Source organism: Anarhichas minor, unplaced genomic scaffold (assembly GCF_050575085.1).
Source record: "Anarhichas minor isolate MPS153535 unplaced genomic scaffold, ASM5057508v1 ptg000048l, whole genome shotgun sequence".
Classification (NCBI taxonomy): Eukaryota; Metazoa; Chordata; class Actinopteri; order Perciformes; family Anarhichadidae; genus Anarhichas; species Anarhichas minor.
Genome location: NW_027466494.1, coordinates 1,072,736 through 1,091,060, shown reverse-complemented (window position 1 = coordinate 1,091,060; position 18,325 = coordinate 1,072,736). Strand labels below are relative to the sequence as shown.

At 39.1% G+C, this 18,325-nt stretch overlaps 1 protein-coding gene across 11 annotated transcripts in view; it reads left to right on the top strand.

The window, feature by feature from the left end:
* gtdc1 (glycosyltransferase-like domain containing 1) overlaps positions 1 to 18,325 on the top strand; it is a 41,677-nt gene that overhangs the window by 7,382 nt on the left and 15,970 nt on the right. For 10 of the 11 annotated variants that reach the window (XR_012959384.1, XR_012959383.1, XR_012959381.1 and 7 more), the window contains 4 exons: positions 2,206 to 2,376; positions 5,167 to 5,235; positions 8,795 to 8,938; positions 14,422 to 14,531. Coding sequence is in view for 4 of the 11 variants with exons in the window: in XM_076112195.1 (XP_075968310.1) it covers positions 2,206 to 2,376; positions 5,167 to 5,235; positions 8,795 to 8,938; positions 14,422 to 14,531 (494 nt within the window). In the remaining 7 variants the exon portion in view is untranslated. The remainder of the gene's footprint in view (positions 1 to 2,205; positions 2,377 to 5,166; positions 5,236 to 8,794; positions 8,939 to 14,421; positions 14,532 to 18,325) is intronic. The other variant, XM_076112193.1, reaches the window with a different exon arrangement.

Below are 18,325 nucleotides of genomic sequence, written 5' to 3'. Positions count from 1 at the left end.
CCTCCTGATGTTGTAGAGCAAGAATCTGCAGGAGCGTGTAACCGATGCAATGTTTGCTGAGAACGACAGTTGGTCGTCCATGGTCACACCCAGGTTCCTCGCAGTCCGAGTTGGCGTCACCACTGTATCGTCAATGGTGATGGACATGTCGCGGTGAGGGCAACCCTTCCCCGGGAGGAACAGTAGCTCGGTTTTGTCCAGGTTGAGCTTCAGGTGGTGTGTCGTCATCCACTTCGAGATGTCAGCCAAGCATGCAGCGATGCGTGCCTCCACTTGAGTGTCACCGGAGGGAAATGACAAGACCAGCTGGGTGTCATCGGCATAACAATGGTAAGAGAAGTCATGCGAGCGAATAACGGAACCCAGAGATGTTGTGTAGACCTGGTAGGATCGACCTGTCAGGTAGGATGCAAACATCCATCCATCCATCATCTACCCACCCACCCATCAATTCATCCAACCATCCGTCATCCACCCACCCACCCATCAACCATCCAACTATCCACCCATCCATCCATCCATCATCCACCCACCCACCCATCAACCATCCAACTATCCAACCACCCATCCATCCATCATCTACCCATCCATCCATCAGCCATCCATCAATCCACCCATCATCCATCAATCCACTTATCCACCCATCATCCGTCCATCCACCCATCATCCATCCACCCATCCATCATCCATCCACCCATCATCCATCCACTCATTAGCCATCCACCCATCACCCACCCATCAATCCATCCATCCACTCATCTATCCATCCACTCATCACCCATCCATCCATCCACCCATCACCCATCCATCCACCCATCACCCATCAATCCATCCATCCATCCATCCACTCATCACCCATCCATCCATCCAGCCATCCACTCATCCATCCATCCACTCATCACGCATCACCCATCAATCCATCCACTCATAATCCATCCACCCATCCATCCTCCTTGACTGTATTAAACTCAGCAGATATAAACTAAATACAGAGATGAGCCGTTACACCGAATAAAGAAATCTTTCTTGTGTTTAATGTTAAATGTTCCACACATTAAAGGTTAAGTCATAATATGATCTTCTGTGATGTTACTGCTGCTGGAGGTTTATTACTGATTCATAAGTACTATAATAAATGAGATGTTTGTTTGTTCTTCTCAGCTGTTTGTCTTAATGAGCATGTCAGACTGCACATGATTGGTTAACGAGCTGCTCTGATGCTGTGGGTCTAGTTGTCATTAATCAGACGTCTAACAGTAAAGAGCAGAAGACTGATTGTTGTTGATCTACAGGGCAGCATATCAATAAGTCACAATCCTCTAATGTCGTTACTGCAGCATTAAAAACAGCTGGTCATTAAGAGACTGTGATTGGATCGAAGCCACATTCACTCATTTGATTATGAGACTCAAATCAGCCTCTGAAGCTCAGTGTATCAGTGTTTTATATCAAAACTACAGAGGTTCACTCAGTGAAGAGCAGATCTCCTCCAGGTCACAAACAAACAATCTCACCAAAAACTAAAAGAAACTCGCCAAACTGTCTGAAGTGTAACATCAGCTGAGTGGCGAAGAGGTACAACAGTGAGTGTACTGGTGGTTCTGTTAGCGGTTAGCCAAACACAATGCAAACTGCCACCCACTTAGCTTCTTTGCACTGTCTTACTGTAAAATCCAGAATAGCATTTAAAATCGTCCTCACCTCAGGTTTATAGTTAGGGCTGGTTCAGGTTTATAGTTGGGGCTGGTTCAGGTTTATAGTTGGGGCTGGTTCAGGTTTATAGTTAGGGCTGGTTCAGGTTTATAGTTGGGGCTGGTTCAGCTTTATAGTTAGGGCTGGTTCAGCTTTATAGTTAGGGCTGGTTCAGGTTTATAGTTGGGGCTGGCTCAGCTTTATAGTTGGGGCTGGCTCAGCTTTATAGTTGGGGCTGGCTCAGGTTTATCGTTGGGGCTGGTTCAGGTTTATAGTTAGGACTGGTTCAGGTTTATAGTTAGGAGTGGCTCAGGCTTACACTTATCATATTATTATTATTGTTTTATTGGTGGTATTGTTGTTATTGTTGTTTTATTGGTGGTATTATTATTGTTATTTTATTGGTGTTATTGTTATTTTATTGGTGTTGTTATTGTTCTTATTCTTATTATTTGTCACGTTTCTTCTACTATCAGCCACCTTGTCCCTGAAGTCGTGTTCCTGTGTTTGCAGCCTGGTGTCAGACGTCGTGGTGTTTAACTCCGTCTTCAACATGGACTCCTTCCTGTCCTCCATCTCCTCCTTTATGAAGAAGATCCCAGACCACCGACCCAAAGACCTGGACCTGCTGATCCGGCCCAAGTGTGTGGTCCTCTACTACCCAATCCAGTTCCCTGATGTCAGGTTAGTGAGATCACAGATTGTTGTTATGAAGATAAACAATATATGATCAATATCAGCTGTAAGATCTCACCTGAGGTCTGTTTTCTATCAGAAGAAGTCTGAAACAAACATGTTACATGAAATATATATATATATATGTATGTATGTATATATATATATATATATATATATATATATGTGTTCGCGTGGAGGAGGGGGGGTATTAATGTGTTCATAAACGCCAGTGTTCCAGAGGGAGAACTTCTCTGAATGCAGCAGTTGTTAATAATTATCTGTAAACTGTTCATTTTAAATCTTAAACTAATGATTATTATCATTATTAATTAATGTGCTGATTGAATCACTTTGACTGTAAAATATCAGAAAGAGTCAAAAGTTAACAATTCACTTTAGTGTAGAAAACAGTTTTTGTATTTGTATATTACATAAAAAATGTCCAAAGTGACGTCTTCTTTGTTTAACCAACTGTCCAAAAACCAGACATTGAATTTATTGTGATACAAAACATGAAATCTGAGCCATCAGAAGGTTTCACTTACAATAAAACATTCAACTCAATTCTGAGCAGAATAGTCTGTCAACGGTTTCCTCTGATGCTTGAAATAATAACTCCCTTAAACACGTTAACTCTTCTTACCTTTGGATTTATCTGCTCTCATTTATATTTTATATATTAAACAACCCATAATTAACAGTGTGATTTTTAACACCATCAAGGACACTTCAGTTCTTCTAGTTGTTTCCTCTTTAATACCAACAAAGAAGAAGAATCTCCTAGTTTTTAGTCCTTTAACGTCAGAGGTAGATTCCATAGAAGAAGAATCTGTCGACCCAAAAGAAGAGAACAAAACCAGAGCGGGTCTTTAGTGAGTCTGTGAGGCCCTGTGGCCTCTCTATGGCGTCCATCTATCAACCGGCCTTTGAGTGGACAACTTTAATTTAATAGTGATTGACCTGAGCCGGCAGAAACAAAGACATCACATCCATCACCGCCGAGTCAAACCGGATCAATGTGGACCCCCACGTGACCGGCAGGTGTCCCAGAAGCCTTTTCTTCTTCTGTGGTGGGGCCAGTTTGTTGTGCCGCTGTCGTGGTTCTGCTGGTCGTCAGGTGCTGCAGAGGAGGACCAGATTAATCCTGATCAAGGTTTTGTTCTCTAAAGAACTCTGACAATGACTAATTGTTTTTTACAACCTGGTACAGGTCTCATGGGTCCTCTTTGTTTCTGAAACCTGACCTAGGACCTGAATCTGGGTCTTTAAATTAGTCTCTGGATTTATTTAAGTAATAGGTTTCCCTTTTGTTCAGGTCTATCCGTCCTCTGGTCCTCACTTAAGGTCCAGGTTCTCGCTGGTTCTCTTCTGGATCTTGTCTATTTCGTAGGGGGTCTGAATGGGTCTATTTGGTCCCTGGTACCTGAAACCAGATCTGGGACCACAATCCGGGTTGGGTCTAAGTTACATAGAGTCTAACTGGGTCCAGGTGGGTCCTGTTCTAAAGCAGATCTATAAAGTAGAATTTAAATAATAAAGAATGACTCTTTTTTTTGTCGTTGGGATTATTTCTACCGGGTCTGTTGTTGTTGTTGGCTGTATTTCAGACCTGGTCTCAATGTCTTTGGGTCTATGACGGACCGGGTCTATGACAAAGTGTCCATCTGGTGTTGTAGCACCACCTCTGACTTCTTCTTTGGTGTTCTACCGACTGATGCAGAAGTGTTGATACGTGAACAGCTGATTGATGGAGATTTATAAAAGAAGAAGCAGCAGCTTGAGTGCGTGTGAGGTTTGATCCGTAATTTGTTCCTCTTCATTAAAATGAATTATTATTAATAATTAAATTACTGCAAACAGACGTGTGGATCAGGTCCGGTCTTTGTGTCCCAGCTGAACCTGCAGATGAAAGCAGCAGGTTGAACTTGTTTTGTTTGGGGCTTTTACAGATTTACAGCAGATGCTTCTTCTTCTCTGGTAATAATCCCGTCGCTCCGGATGTCATAGCTTTCCCTCCATATGAGCATTACATCATGTTCAGACAGCGTGACCATCGGTGGACTTCCTTTTAATAACTCTAATGTGGATCTTAATGAGCTGGAATGACCTGATGAGACTCCTCCAGTCCACCGGATCCAGATCCAGAGTTGAGACGGTTTTAAAGTGACAGAAACTTCCAAGCTATGAGACCTTCAGTGTGACACGGCTGATTCCAGGTCAGCTTTAGGCCTCAGGTCTCCGAGCCGGATCTCTTCGTCTAAAGGACCCACGAGCTGCTCTCACAGTGGGTGGTGTTGGTTTGTTTTAGATTCTGTTGGGTTGGTTTTATGTTGTTTAAGTCCTTTACGTCCCTATGTCTTTTTCTTTCAGTATTCCGTCACTTCCTTTTACCTTCATCAATTTGATTAATCTGACCTCAGATCTGATCTTTGATGCTTCAGAGTGTCTCTGTGAATCATTTCCTGAGATTCAGTTTGAACATGTCTCTTTAAGATCAGATTTCTTTGGAGGGTTGAGAAAGTTAAAAGCCCAGATTAATGATGATGATGATGATGATGATGATGATGATGATGATGATGTTGATGATGTCATCTGTTAACAAATGAGACCTGATGTTAGCTGTCATGGATCCTAAAACAACAGATTTCCTGAGCAGCTGATAAAAACACTGATAACTTGAATGAAATCTGTTGTTTATTTCTCCCTCAGTAGTGGTGAGGCGTTCAGGAGCATTCAGGACTGTTGGAATCTGCAGATGTCTTCATGTGTTAACACATTTCTGTTGTTGGTTTTCAGGCTGCTGCTCAAACACAAAGCTCTCGACAGGCCGGAAGAGACGCCTGATGATGAAGCTCAGACTCCACGGTAAAATACATGATCTACTAATACTGCTATAAATACTCTTTACTATACTACTATAAAGACTCTCTACTAATACTACTATAAACACTCTTTACTATATTACTATAAATACTCTGCACTATATTACTATAAACACTCTTTACTATATTACTATAAATACTCTGCACTATACTACTGTAAACACTCTTTCCTATACTACTGTAAACACTCTTTCCTATACTACTATAAACACACTTTCCTATACTACTGTAAATACTCTTTCCTATACTACTATAAACACTCTTTCCTATACTACTGTAAACACTCTTTCCTATACTACTATAAACACTCTTTCCTATACTACTGTAAACACTCTTTCCTATACTACTGTAAACAATACTATACTACTGTAAACACTCTTTCCTATACTACTATAAACACTCTTTCCTATACTACTGTAAACACTCTTTCCTATACTACTGTAAACACTCTTTCCTATACTACTGTAAACACTTTTTCCTATACTACTGTAAACACTACTATACTACTATAAACACTCTTTACTATACTACTGTAAATACTCTGCACTATACTACTATAAACACTCTTTCCTATACTACTGTAAACACTCTTTCCTATACTACTATAAACACTATTTACTATACTACTATAAATCGTTCTAGTCTATATAGAGACAATATAGATTATATTTAGTGGGACATTGATAATCTCTCACAGCGCCCCCTACAGGCTGTACACTTCACTACATCCAAACAGCACTTATTAGGGCCCGAGTACCGACGTAGTCGGAGCGGAGGACCTATTCTTCAAATGTTTATTATTATTCTTATTCTTACTCTGTCTTTGAAGGGTAAAAGGAGGCGCTTGGGATACTGGTAGGATCTTGAAATTTGGCACGCAAGCCAGAATTTGCGAAACTCGCAGAATTATTGGGGTGTCCAGCTGCGGTATGAAATATTGGCTCGATAGCGCCACCTTTTGAATAGCCCCAACATTGGGTTTCACCTAGCTGTATGAAATTTGGTAGGTATGTGGAACGTGATGGGACGTACAAAAAATTCTCTTGGAGTCTTTCATTAAACCAAACAGGAAGTCGGACATTTTTAATTTTAGGACGTTTTTGGACCATTTCAAGGCGCCGTACCTTAACGAAATCCTCCCAGAGATTTAACCCGATCAACTTCAGATTTGAGACCTTGGCAGTGAAAAGTTACTCAAAGATCAAAAAGTTATCGTACTATGTATCCGTGGCGTGGCGGCAAAAAAAGCACATCTATATGACAATTTAGAATCATAGTAATAGCGCCACCTAGTGGCAACTGGAAGTTGTAAATTGTGTACTTTGACATCCTGCTCCTCACAGATTAATCAGATCCCTCTCAAATGTTGTCGGAAAAGCCTTAAGACCTTGATAATGCTTCATTGTGAAGATTGTAAGAAGTTGTCGAAGGGCGGCGACGTGGCGGCTCGGCGAATTTCGATCCTTCGCCATGAACAAATAAACTGATGTAACTCAACTCCACATCATCAGATCTTTACCAGATTTCACATGTTTGATTAGACTCCAGGCCTGAAGACATCTGCAGGCCAGTTTTGAATCATAGTCGTAGTGCCACCTACTGGTAACAGGAAGTTAAAGTCTTTATACTTTGGCTCGTTTCTCTTAGTAGGTAAATCAGATCAACATCAAATTAGTTCCACACAAATATAAGAAGTTCATAATGCCAGTTCATGAAGCTTTTGATGTTTCGTCGAACGCTGTTGCCGTGGCGATGCAGTCTTCGCCGTGATAAACGATGGTAATTTTGAGAGGCTAGAAATGCTCGAAACATAAGCAAACTTAGCAAACAGATTTAAAGGCGAAAATGTAGTTGCATATAATGATTTTATTCATTCAGAGTGGCAAATCGGCTCAATAGCGCCCCTACAAAATTTCGACGAAGCAGCCCTCGCAGTACGTTTCACATAAATGTACAAAATTTGGTAGGCACATGTATCACATGTGGACTTAAAATAAAGTCTCTTGGGACCATGCTCTAAACCCAACCGAAAGTCAGCCATTTTGAATTTTTTATGAATTTCTCATGTTATTTTTATGATTTCCAGGTGCTGTACTCTAACAACCTCCTCCTAGGGAAATAATCGAATCAACTTCAAATTTGGTCAGAACAATCTAAAGACCTTTGTGATGAAAACTTACTCAAAGCTTGTTGTTTCGTGAAAAGCCGTTGCCGTGGCGACGCTTTGTTCGCTGTTTTTGAGGGGCTACAAATGCTCAAAACATAATCAAACTTGTCAAACACATTTCAAATCCTGAATGTTGTTATCTGATGTGATTTTAATGCTTCAGAGTGGCACGTCGGCTCGATAGCGCCCCCGACAATATTTCGACGATGCAGCCCTCGCAGTATGTTTCACCTAGATGTATAAAATTTGGTAAGCAGATGTATCACATGTAGACTTAAAAAAAAGTCTTAGGGGTCCATGCTCTAAACCCAACCGGAAGTCAGCCATTTTGAATTTTGTATGAATTTCTCGTGTTTTTTTCCATTTCCAGGTGCTGTACTACGAACTCCTCCTAGGGAATTAATCCGATCAGCTTAGAATTTGGTCAGAACAATCTAAAGACCTTAGCGATTAAAAGTTACTAAAAGCTTTAGGTTTCATCGAACGACGTGGATATGGTGTGACGGCCATTTTACATGGTTCACCATCATCCATCAAGCTGTTGTAACTCGACTGTACTTTGTCAAAACTGTCCCAAACTTGACATGCTTGTTAACTGTCATGGCTTTAGGACTTCTGCATGCCAATATTAACTCATAGTCATAGCGCCACCTACTGATAAGCACGGATGTAAGCAGGATTCTATAATTACAGCGGCCCAAACACTGAACTTATTGAAAGGGTTTGTGGGCACACCATGAGAAAAAGACTTCTCTGATCTAAATATGTGCAAACTAAGATGCTTGGAGAGCAAAAGTTAGATAACAGTGCATTTTCAAACCATGTCAGTGGGCATTAGTATAAATGATCTGTCCAGAGCTTCTTCATGACAATCAGGTTAAACGTTACAATGAATGCTTCACACTACAATCTAAAGTTACAGAAGAACTTAAAATGAAAACAGTGTTAAATTAAAGTGTTCAAGTAACAGCAAACGGCACTACTGTTTTGTTAACTTTCATGTAAGTCCAAATACAATCAGCAGGACACTGCAGGGAGTTGAACCCCATCCCAGTAAACTGACAGTCTGTTATGTTACAAACACTGAAGCACATTCACACACATTCATTTTCTTAATAATCTTAACAGGCTTACATTTATGATTGTATCGGAGGTACACTCAAAACATTTGAGGCTTAAGACCTGGCAACATGATCTTGCTATGCTGCTGGTCTACGCAGGAAATATCATCTAACTCGTATACGCAGAGTGTGATGGTCACAGGAATGCATGGCTGCGTCACACAGAGTCCTGCCAGTCAGACTTTACAGTTGGTTTGTTGATTCTGATCATTGTTTTAGGTTTATATGAAAATGGTTTTATTATAATCTTACAGGTCTGGTGAGTCTCCATCATTGGGGGACCAGCAGGAAGATCCTCATGAGTCCAGTAGTGAACCCAGAACAGACCAGAGACCAGTTAGTGAGGGGGACACTGGAGACCAGATGAAACCTCTTCACATTGTCTGGCCTCACAGGTGGTGAGTTAAATTTGTTTATATATTTATTAGTGCTGGGCAATTTAACGCGTTATTATCGCGTTAACGCATTCATTAATTAACACCGACAATTATTTTATAGCGCGTTAACGCATTTTTAATTTTTTTTTATTTTGAAAGTCCGTTGCTCACTGGCAGCGGTGGAGGAATGGAGACTACTGGACATCGCTGCGGTAAAGTCAGCAGACACTCAGATCGCCGTGGTCAACTCAGCAGACACTTACATGTTAGTGCACCTATATGCTGACATTCACGGTAAACGCATTTAAACGGCACAGATCGGGAGCGAGCGAAGGACTTTGAAAGTTAACGGAAAGATTAACATGAGACAACATCCGGTTTTCAGAATAAGATGCCAACAAAGTATGAATTATATTCACATTAAGTATAAAACATGCTACCTGCATCTCGTGAGTTAAAGGGAAAATACACATAAATTGTGGGTAAAGTGTCTTTATTCTTTGATCGCTGGGTCACCTTCATCACCTCTGAGTTACACCATCATAGTGATGAAGAGTAGAGCTGCATCACATGCTCTGACTGTCATGAAGACACAAGACACATGTGTAGATGAAACATGTTTCTGTTGCACAGCAGTGGAACGTTTCACACACAGTCACACTCTGAGCACAGATAGTGAAGAGATAGAACTGCTGCTGTGTAAAGGGAATACTGCTGCTAACAACAACCTGATGTGTTTAAAGTGTTTACACACCAAATGTTATTGACCTTTAGTTCATAGAGCAGCACTTTTAAAATAAAAGTGCGCAATACACTACTTTTGAATTCATTATTGAACTTTGCCGTAACAATGCGGTTAATCGCAAAGAATCCATGCAATTAATCGCGATTAAAAATTGTAATCGTTGCCCAGCACTAATATTTATATATAATAATCGCATGATTTTTTTTTGTAAACACTTTAAACACATCAGTTTCATGTTAGCAGCAGTGTTCTCTTTACACAGCAGCAGTTATAACACAGTTATAATGATTTTTAATTTTTTTTTATTTTGAAAGTCCGTTGCTCACTGGCAGCGGTGGAGGAATGGAGACTACTGGACATCGCTGCGGTAAAGTCAGCAGACACTCAGATCGCCGTGGTCAACTCAGCAGACACTTACATGTTAGTGCACCTATATGCTGACATTCACGGTAAACGCATTTAAACGGCACAGATCGGGAGCGAGCGAAGGACTTTGAAAGTTAACGGAAAGATTAACATGAGACAACATCCGGTTTTCAGAATAAGATGCCAACAAAGTATGAATTATATTCACATTAAGTATAAAACATGCTACCTGCATCTCGTGAGTTAAAGGGAAAATACACATAAATTGTGGGTAAAGTGTCTTTATTCTTTGATCGCTGGGTCACCTTCATCACCTCTGAGTTACACCATCATAGTGATGAAGAGTAGAGCTGCATCACATGCTCTGACTGTCATGAAGACACAAGACACATGTGTAGATGAAACATGTTTCTGTTGCACAGCAGTGGAACGTTTCACACACAGTCACACTCTGAGCACAGATAGTGAAGAGATAGAACTGCTGCTGTGTAAAGGGAATACTGCTGCTAACAACAACCTGATGTGTTTAAAGTGTTTACACACCAAATGTTATTGACCTTTAGTTCATAGAGCAGCACTTTTAAAATAAAAGTGCGCAATACACTACTTTTGAATTCATTATTGAACTTTGCCGTAACAATGCGGTTAATCGCAAAGAATCCATGCAATTAATCGCGATTAAAAATTGTAATCGTTGCCCAGCACTAATATTTATATATAATAATCGCATGATTTTTTTTTGTAAACACTTTAAACACATCAGTTTCATGTTAGCAGCAGTGTTCTCTTTACACAGCAGCAGTTATAACACAGTTATAATGATTCTGATCATAGATATTCAGCCGGTGTTCACAACTTTATCTTCATGTGTGGAAGAGATGATATTTAAATATATTTCTTGAAACCTGCAAACCTATCTACGTCATGTTTTTATGTTTGTTAAATTCTCAGTAGTGATAACTAAATGATGCTTATTATACATATTACAAACAAAACACTTTAAAAACTCTAAAACAATAATTTAAATGAATCATTTCTTTTTTTCTTTTTTGGTATTGTGGTCAGACACATATGCAACGCTGATTACCGTAATATGTGTGGTATTTGTTATAAATGTACGTTGGTACATAGAGGGTGATAAGAAGCTATACATGGAGGGACTTAGGACCCAGGGGAATGTAGGTGAAGGAAACAGGAAGAGACGCCACACAAACAGCTGTTCACCGCTCGCTGCCGGCCAGTTCTTGTGTTAAACATGTCCGCTTAATAATAAAAAAAAAAACTGCGTTAACTCGCAATAAAATAATTGTCGGTTAATTGTTGTTAATTAATTAATGCGGTAACGCGATAATAACACGTTAACTTGCCCAGCACTAATAAATAAATATATCTATCTATCTATCTATCTATCTATCTATCTATCTATATGACTTTTTTTTCTCTTTACTGCCGTCAATGAAACCAAACTCTTCTTGCACAATTTTCACATTTATTTATTCCTTTGATTTGCAGGCTGAAGGTTTTTTTTTATATTTCCATGAGTTAGTGAGCTGACTGTTTTTTATATTTCTATGATATTATATTATATTATGTTTTAGTAGCTGCTGGTCTGATGCTGGATACAGTGAACAGACTGTAGTAGAAGAGTGTGAAGGTCAAACAGATCCTCCATGTTTCCTGAGGTGAAGAATTACTGAACAGATTATTTCATTTCTCAGCTTCTCCCTCTGGACTCAAAGATTATTCATTTCTACAAAACCTTTCTGACTCCTTCTGTGAGCCACCATCCCTCTGTTATATGTATAGCTATATATGTATCAGTGGCGGGCCGTGCATTTCATACCTGCGCCTTCAGTGCTGTCCTGCAGCTGAAACACCTCCTAATAACCTCATGATGGCGCCACAGCTACGGTTATTTGTTTCTAGGGTGTAACAATACACGTATTCGTATTAAACCATTCGGTACGAGGCTTACGAACCGAACAATACGTTTGAATAATACGAGTGCATTTGGAAAACGCAGAAGCTTAAATTGTGGGAAATATAATGTTTTCGGTGGACTGCGCTGAACCCGGAACAAAACAAAAAACAGCTGAGGCCCCGCACTTCTGGGAGGCTACACTAAACTAGCTTAACAAACAATAACTCCGCGCATGACGGTATGCTTCGTAATTAACGGACAATGCATATTATATAATTAACTTAATGACAACAACAAACTCACAAGAACCAGTCACATATATTATATGACAACAGAGCAACAAATCAATCCAGCAGACCTGCAGCAACACGCATTCTGCTGCACACCGGAGGGCCATTCACATATTAGATGTAAAAACAAACGCTGTTGACTTAAAGACGAACTCCATCCTCCTTTCTTTGTTGACTAAGAGTTTAATCCAACGGTTAAATCCTAACTCACTAATCCGTTTCTCCTCCTTCAGCCATTGAGTGTTAAAAAAACAAAGCTAGGTAAAATAATAATAATCTACACCAAGCAAAATGCAAACAAATTCATAATTTCTTCCATATCTTTCAATTTGAACTCTTACTACTCTGACTAAGCTTTGCCTGCTTCCTTAAGTTTAGTTTCACGATAGTCACGTGCTCGCCCACTGACCAATCACAGCACGCTGCACCTCACTGCAGAGCTGCACCTGGACACTGAGCTGCACGTTAATGCTGACGTACTTGTAGTCCAGCTAGCAGGCTCTGACATGTCAAAGAATACGCCCAACATGTCAAACTAAAGATCTGATTGGTTGAAGAATATGACAATCAACAATATCGTCCCCATTCACTTAAAGTGCACATGGATGCACTTGTGAGTCTGCAGGCCTCGGGCCTCTCTTCTTACCTAGAGACACAGAGGTGAAATCTGATTGGATAAAAGCTCTACTTAAAACAAGCTGCACTGGAAGCAGAGCAACTGAGGAAGACAGGAGCTGTGCATGAGAACATAAGATAATGGGGAAAATATTATAATACATGTAGTGTATTTATGAAACATTATTAGATTATAAAATAGCTATAACTTTGTGATTCTGTTTAGGCCACTGACGGCCCACCACTGATATATATCTATATGTATGTATGTATATGTGTATGTATGTATATATATGTATATGTGTATATATATATATACATATATGTATAATATATACATATACATGAATTACACTTTACTGTGAAAAAGTCGAAATATAAATATAAATGTAATGGACTTAATAATAGTTATTAACCCTAATTCATTCATTTGGGATCACATGTGATATTCAGTTACTAATAAGATTAAAGAGCTCCAGACTTCCATCTAAAGACCAGTAAAATAAGAGTTGTGTAGTTGATGCCTTCTGGTTCAGATCAGCTGGACATCATGTGATCAACCCCCCCCCTACGGTGCTCCAGCTTCTTCACCTGAAACAGCTGTTCTCCCCCCCAGCAGCAATAAAACGAGCAGTAATCTGAGGATCCAGGTCACAAACAGATTAAAACACAGATTAACTCTGAGGAATAAAAGCAATAATCCATCTGTTCAAAGCAGATTACATGACACCAATGAAGAAGAGCAACACAAACACACCGCTGCATGTCCAATCATTACCACAGAAGAAGAGCAACACAAACACACCGCTGCATGTCCAATCATTACCACAGAAGAAGAGCAACACAAACACACCGCTGCATGTCCAATCATTACCACAGAAGAAGAGCAACACAAACACACCGCTGCATGTCCAATCATGCTTAAGTTTAAATATATATTAGTGCTGTGCAAGTTAACGCGTTATTATCACGTTACCGCATTACTTAATTAACGCCGACAATTATTTTATCGCGTGTTAACGCAGTTTTTTTTTTTTATGAAGCGGACATGTTTAACACAAGAACCGGCAGCGAGCAGTGGACAGCTGTTTGTGTGGCGTCTCTTCCGTCTCTTCCTGCTTCCTTCACCTACAGTCCCCTGGGTCCTAAGTCCCTCCATGTACAGCTTCTTATCACCCTCTATGTACCAACGTACATTTATAACAAATACCACACATATTACGGTAATCAGCGTTGCATATGTCTGACCAAAATACCAAGAAAAGCAAAAAAGAAATGATTCATTTAAATGATTGTTTTAGAGTTTTTAAAGTGTTTTGTTTGTAATATGTATAATAAGCATCATTTAGTATCACTACTGAGAATTTAAACTGTTTAAAGTGTTTACAAACCAAATGTTATTGACGTTTTGTTCATATAGCAGTACTTTAAAATAAAAGTGCACAATACACTACTTTTGAATTCATTATTGAACTTTGTGCATTACAATGAGATTAATCGCAATTTAAAAATGTTCATCGTTGCCCAGCACTAATATATATTTAGTTAATATTTGTGTGTTTTTCAGGGAACACGACAAGAACCCTGAACTCTTTTTCTCCACTTTAATGAAACTGAAAGAGAAACAAGTCGACTTTCATCTGTCGGTGCTCGGAGAGACTTTCACTGATGTACCAGGTACACACACACACACACACACACATATATATATATATATATATATATATATATATATATATATATATATATATATATATATATATATATATATATAGATATATATATATATATACACACACAAAATGATTTTCTAAGTGTGGAGGTCACATGACCGGAGTCTTCAGAAGCTCATAATAATAACTGAGATAAATATTGATGATGAGGAGTTTCTTCATCACATTAGTTTGATGAAGTCTGACTTCTTTCACCTTCTGTGTGTTTGTGTTATTAGATGATGTGAAGGTCACAGGGTCGTGTGTGTGTGCGTGCGTGCGTTAACCTAATGAACACACTCTGAGATATTAAGACACAGTTTTACTTCATCATAAACAGTGACAGTAAAGCTTCGTATCTGTGAAGATGTTTATGAAGTTAATCCATTAGGATGTGATGTCGTTAATAAGGTCACGTTATTATATATATATATATATATGATTATGTTCACCTGTTCTTTCTGCTACGGACACAAACGTCACACTTCTTATAAAATCACTCTTTATTTCTCTTCAGAAGGAAGAAACTTTTATATTCTATTAATTAGAGCTTTTAGTTTATGACCTATTATCATTTTAACTCATTTCATCTCCTTTATTATACTATGTGTGTTATTATAGAAAAGACAAACATGCTGCTCACTCACTAATAATAATTTTATAATACTAATTAGTGCTGGGGAATGATTCAAATATTTAATCGCGATTAATCGCATGGATTAATCGCGATTAATCTCATTGTTATGGCAAAGTTTAATAATGAATTCAAAAGTAGTGTATTGTGCACTTTTATTTTAAAAGTACTGCTATATGAACAAAAGGGCAATAACATTTGGTTCACGAGATGCAAATTAAAAATACTTACCTGTTTTTTTTTTTGTTGTTTTTTAATTATTATTATTATTTTTTTTCCATCTCAAAAGGCTCAAGGACATACACACACATACATACATACATACACACACACATACATACATACATACATACACACACACACACATACATACATACATACATACATACACACACACACACACACACACACACATACACACACACACATACATACATACATACATACACACACACACACACACACACACACATACACACACACACACACACATACATACATACATACATACATACACACACACATACATACATACATACATACATACATACACACACACACACATACATACATACATACACACACACACACACACACACACACACATACATACATACATACATACACACACACATACATACATACATACATACATACACACACACACACACACACACACACAACTGACTATAGGATGTTTGCTGGCTTTTATCCCACTGTTCTTGTCATCCTCTTGTTATGTATATGTATTGTCTCTTGTCTTTCAATAAAAAAATTTTTTTTTTAATTTATAATAAATTTTAAAAATGCGTTAATGCGCGATAAAATAATTTTCGGCATTAATTAATGAATGCGTTAACGCGAAATTAACGCGTTAACTTGCCCAGCACTAATAATAATTATATAATAACGGGCCCTCGCATCCTCACGGCGGGACTCCGCGACCGTCGGACAACGTGTCCCTAAGTCCGATGTTTTTTTCCTGCGTGGACTGCCTGATGCTGGAAATGATGCTTTGCAAATAGTCCACCGCTTCCTGTATCCGCTGTGTGGCGCTACAGAACACGTGCAAACATGCATTCTGTTGCTTTATATCAAGTGTAAACCACATTGTGTAAAAGTCATGTAAATAAGAAGCTGTTTGTCACAAAAATGCAGATTTCCTTTGGCCAGTAGGTGGCACGTTGAGTATTAGTGGACATTAGCTCGTAGACATCCTCAGGCCATGAGTGTTATCAAGTATGAGAAGTTTGAGACTGTTTGGAACATGTCCAGCTGAGTTACATCAGCTGGATGTTACAGGGAGCCAGTGCAGAGAAGCTAATAGAGGAGTAATATGATCTCTTTTCTTAGTTCTTGTTTGTACACGAGCTGCAGCATTCTGAATCAGCTGGAGAGATAAAAAGGCAGTCCTAGAAATTTGTTATGTGTATTGATATACAAGCCACGCCCCTACGAAGTTTATTGGTCTATATCAGGGGTATTCAATTACAATTCCAAAAGGTCCAGATTGAGAAAATCTCCTCGTGCAAAGGTCCGGAACATTACAACAATATCTAACTTGCCTAGTAGTAACGTCACTGTGTCGTCAACAACTACAACAACAAATCAAATACAGAAAGTACACATCAATTATATTTCAACAATTATTCTCAGCTTTCAAATTTAACTGGATGGATTATATACAACGCATAGAAATACATAATAATAATAAATGTTCTCTCATTTCAAGTAAAATAATGGCTCCATCTAAAAATCAAATACACATAAAATTAATAATAAAACTTGCATCTTAAAAGAAAGTGTTTGGCTTTAGAAAAATGAATGAAAATGAAAGAGTGTGGCTGGAGTTAACTTTTTACTTCTCTTTTATTGAATCCATTTCACATCATAACTGTCTCAGTCAACTTTATAATAAACAATCTCTACACATCTCAACATCTTGCCCTCAGTTCAGACTGGAGTGTGTATGTTTGGTGTAAAGATGTGTGTTTGGTCTCGTAGTGACGTTTGGCGCTTTTGGCCACGGTATCTGAACATATGAGTCAGTGGTTTAGTAGCGCCAGCAGCAAGAATGAACAAATAATAGTCCGTCCATTCTTTGTTAAAGCTCTATTTCCGTGGTCCACTTCTCTCTTTTTAGAGCACGCCATCTTAATCTGCTCCTCGGACTTACTTCTCCCACTGCTCTCTCTCTCTCTCTCTCCCCGTCTCTCTCCTGTCTGTGTGCAAATCTCACTCGGCTCACGATGAGTCTCAGAATACAGATATTCGATTGGCTGAGTAGCGTCACGTGAGATGATTTACAATGCATGTATTTGTTGGTGTATTTCCTGGACTGCTGACCGAGTGCCGTAAAGGCTAGAAAAGCTGCGCACGTTAAAATAGAAGTGCGCCGCCAAAATGTATAATGCTCAATTATCCATCAGTTATACGTCCGGGTCCGGATAGGTCAGCGTCTGGGTCCGGATCCGGACCGCGGTCCGCCTATTGGTTACCCCTGGTCTATAGCTTCCAAACGCAATGCGGTATCAACAAGCTTTGAATGATTTTAGATGATATCAATCCACTTATTATCCACAGCGAATTTGGTAGCAATCGGACCAAGCCTGTAGGAGTTCGCAAAAATTTGTTCTTCACAAAATTCGGCGGAGCCGAGAGGCTTTTTTGTAGCAATTTCAAGTAAATCGGACATACTGGCAGAGGGGCGTCGCCGGTACAACTGGTATGGGGCGCTAGAGTGCGTTTTTTTTTACACACGAATATGGCACTTCTATCACACGTCTATTTTCACCAGGCCTGACAAGTGTGCCAACTTTGGTGAGATTGGGGGTATGGCAAATACTCCAAAAATGCACCCAAAGTTGAAAAATAAATATCAGAAAAAAAACAAATAAGAAACCTAACAATTTCAATAATTATGTCATTGACTCCACCAATACAGAACATACTAACCTGACCCTAACACCGCCGATGAACATGAGCTTCATGTTGAGCTCATGTTCAGTCTGTGAGAGAGCAGTGAAGAACATATGATTGATTTTACACAAATATATTTCAAGACACAAATACATTTTTCTCCCACAACAATAACTAATTTTCTCTTCTGTGTGCACTTATGTAGA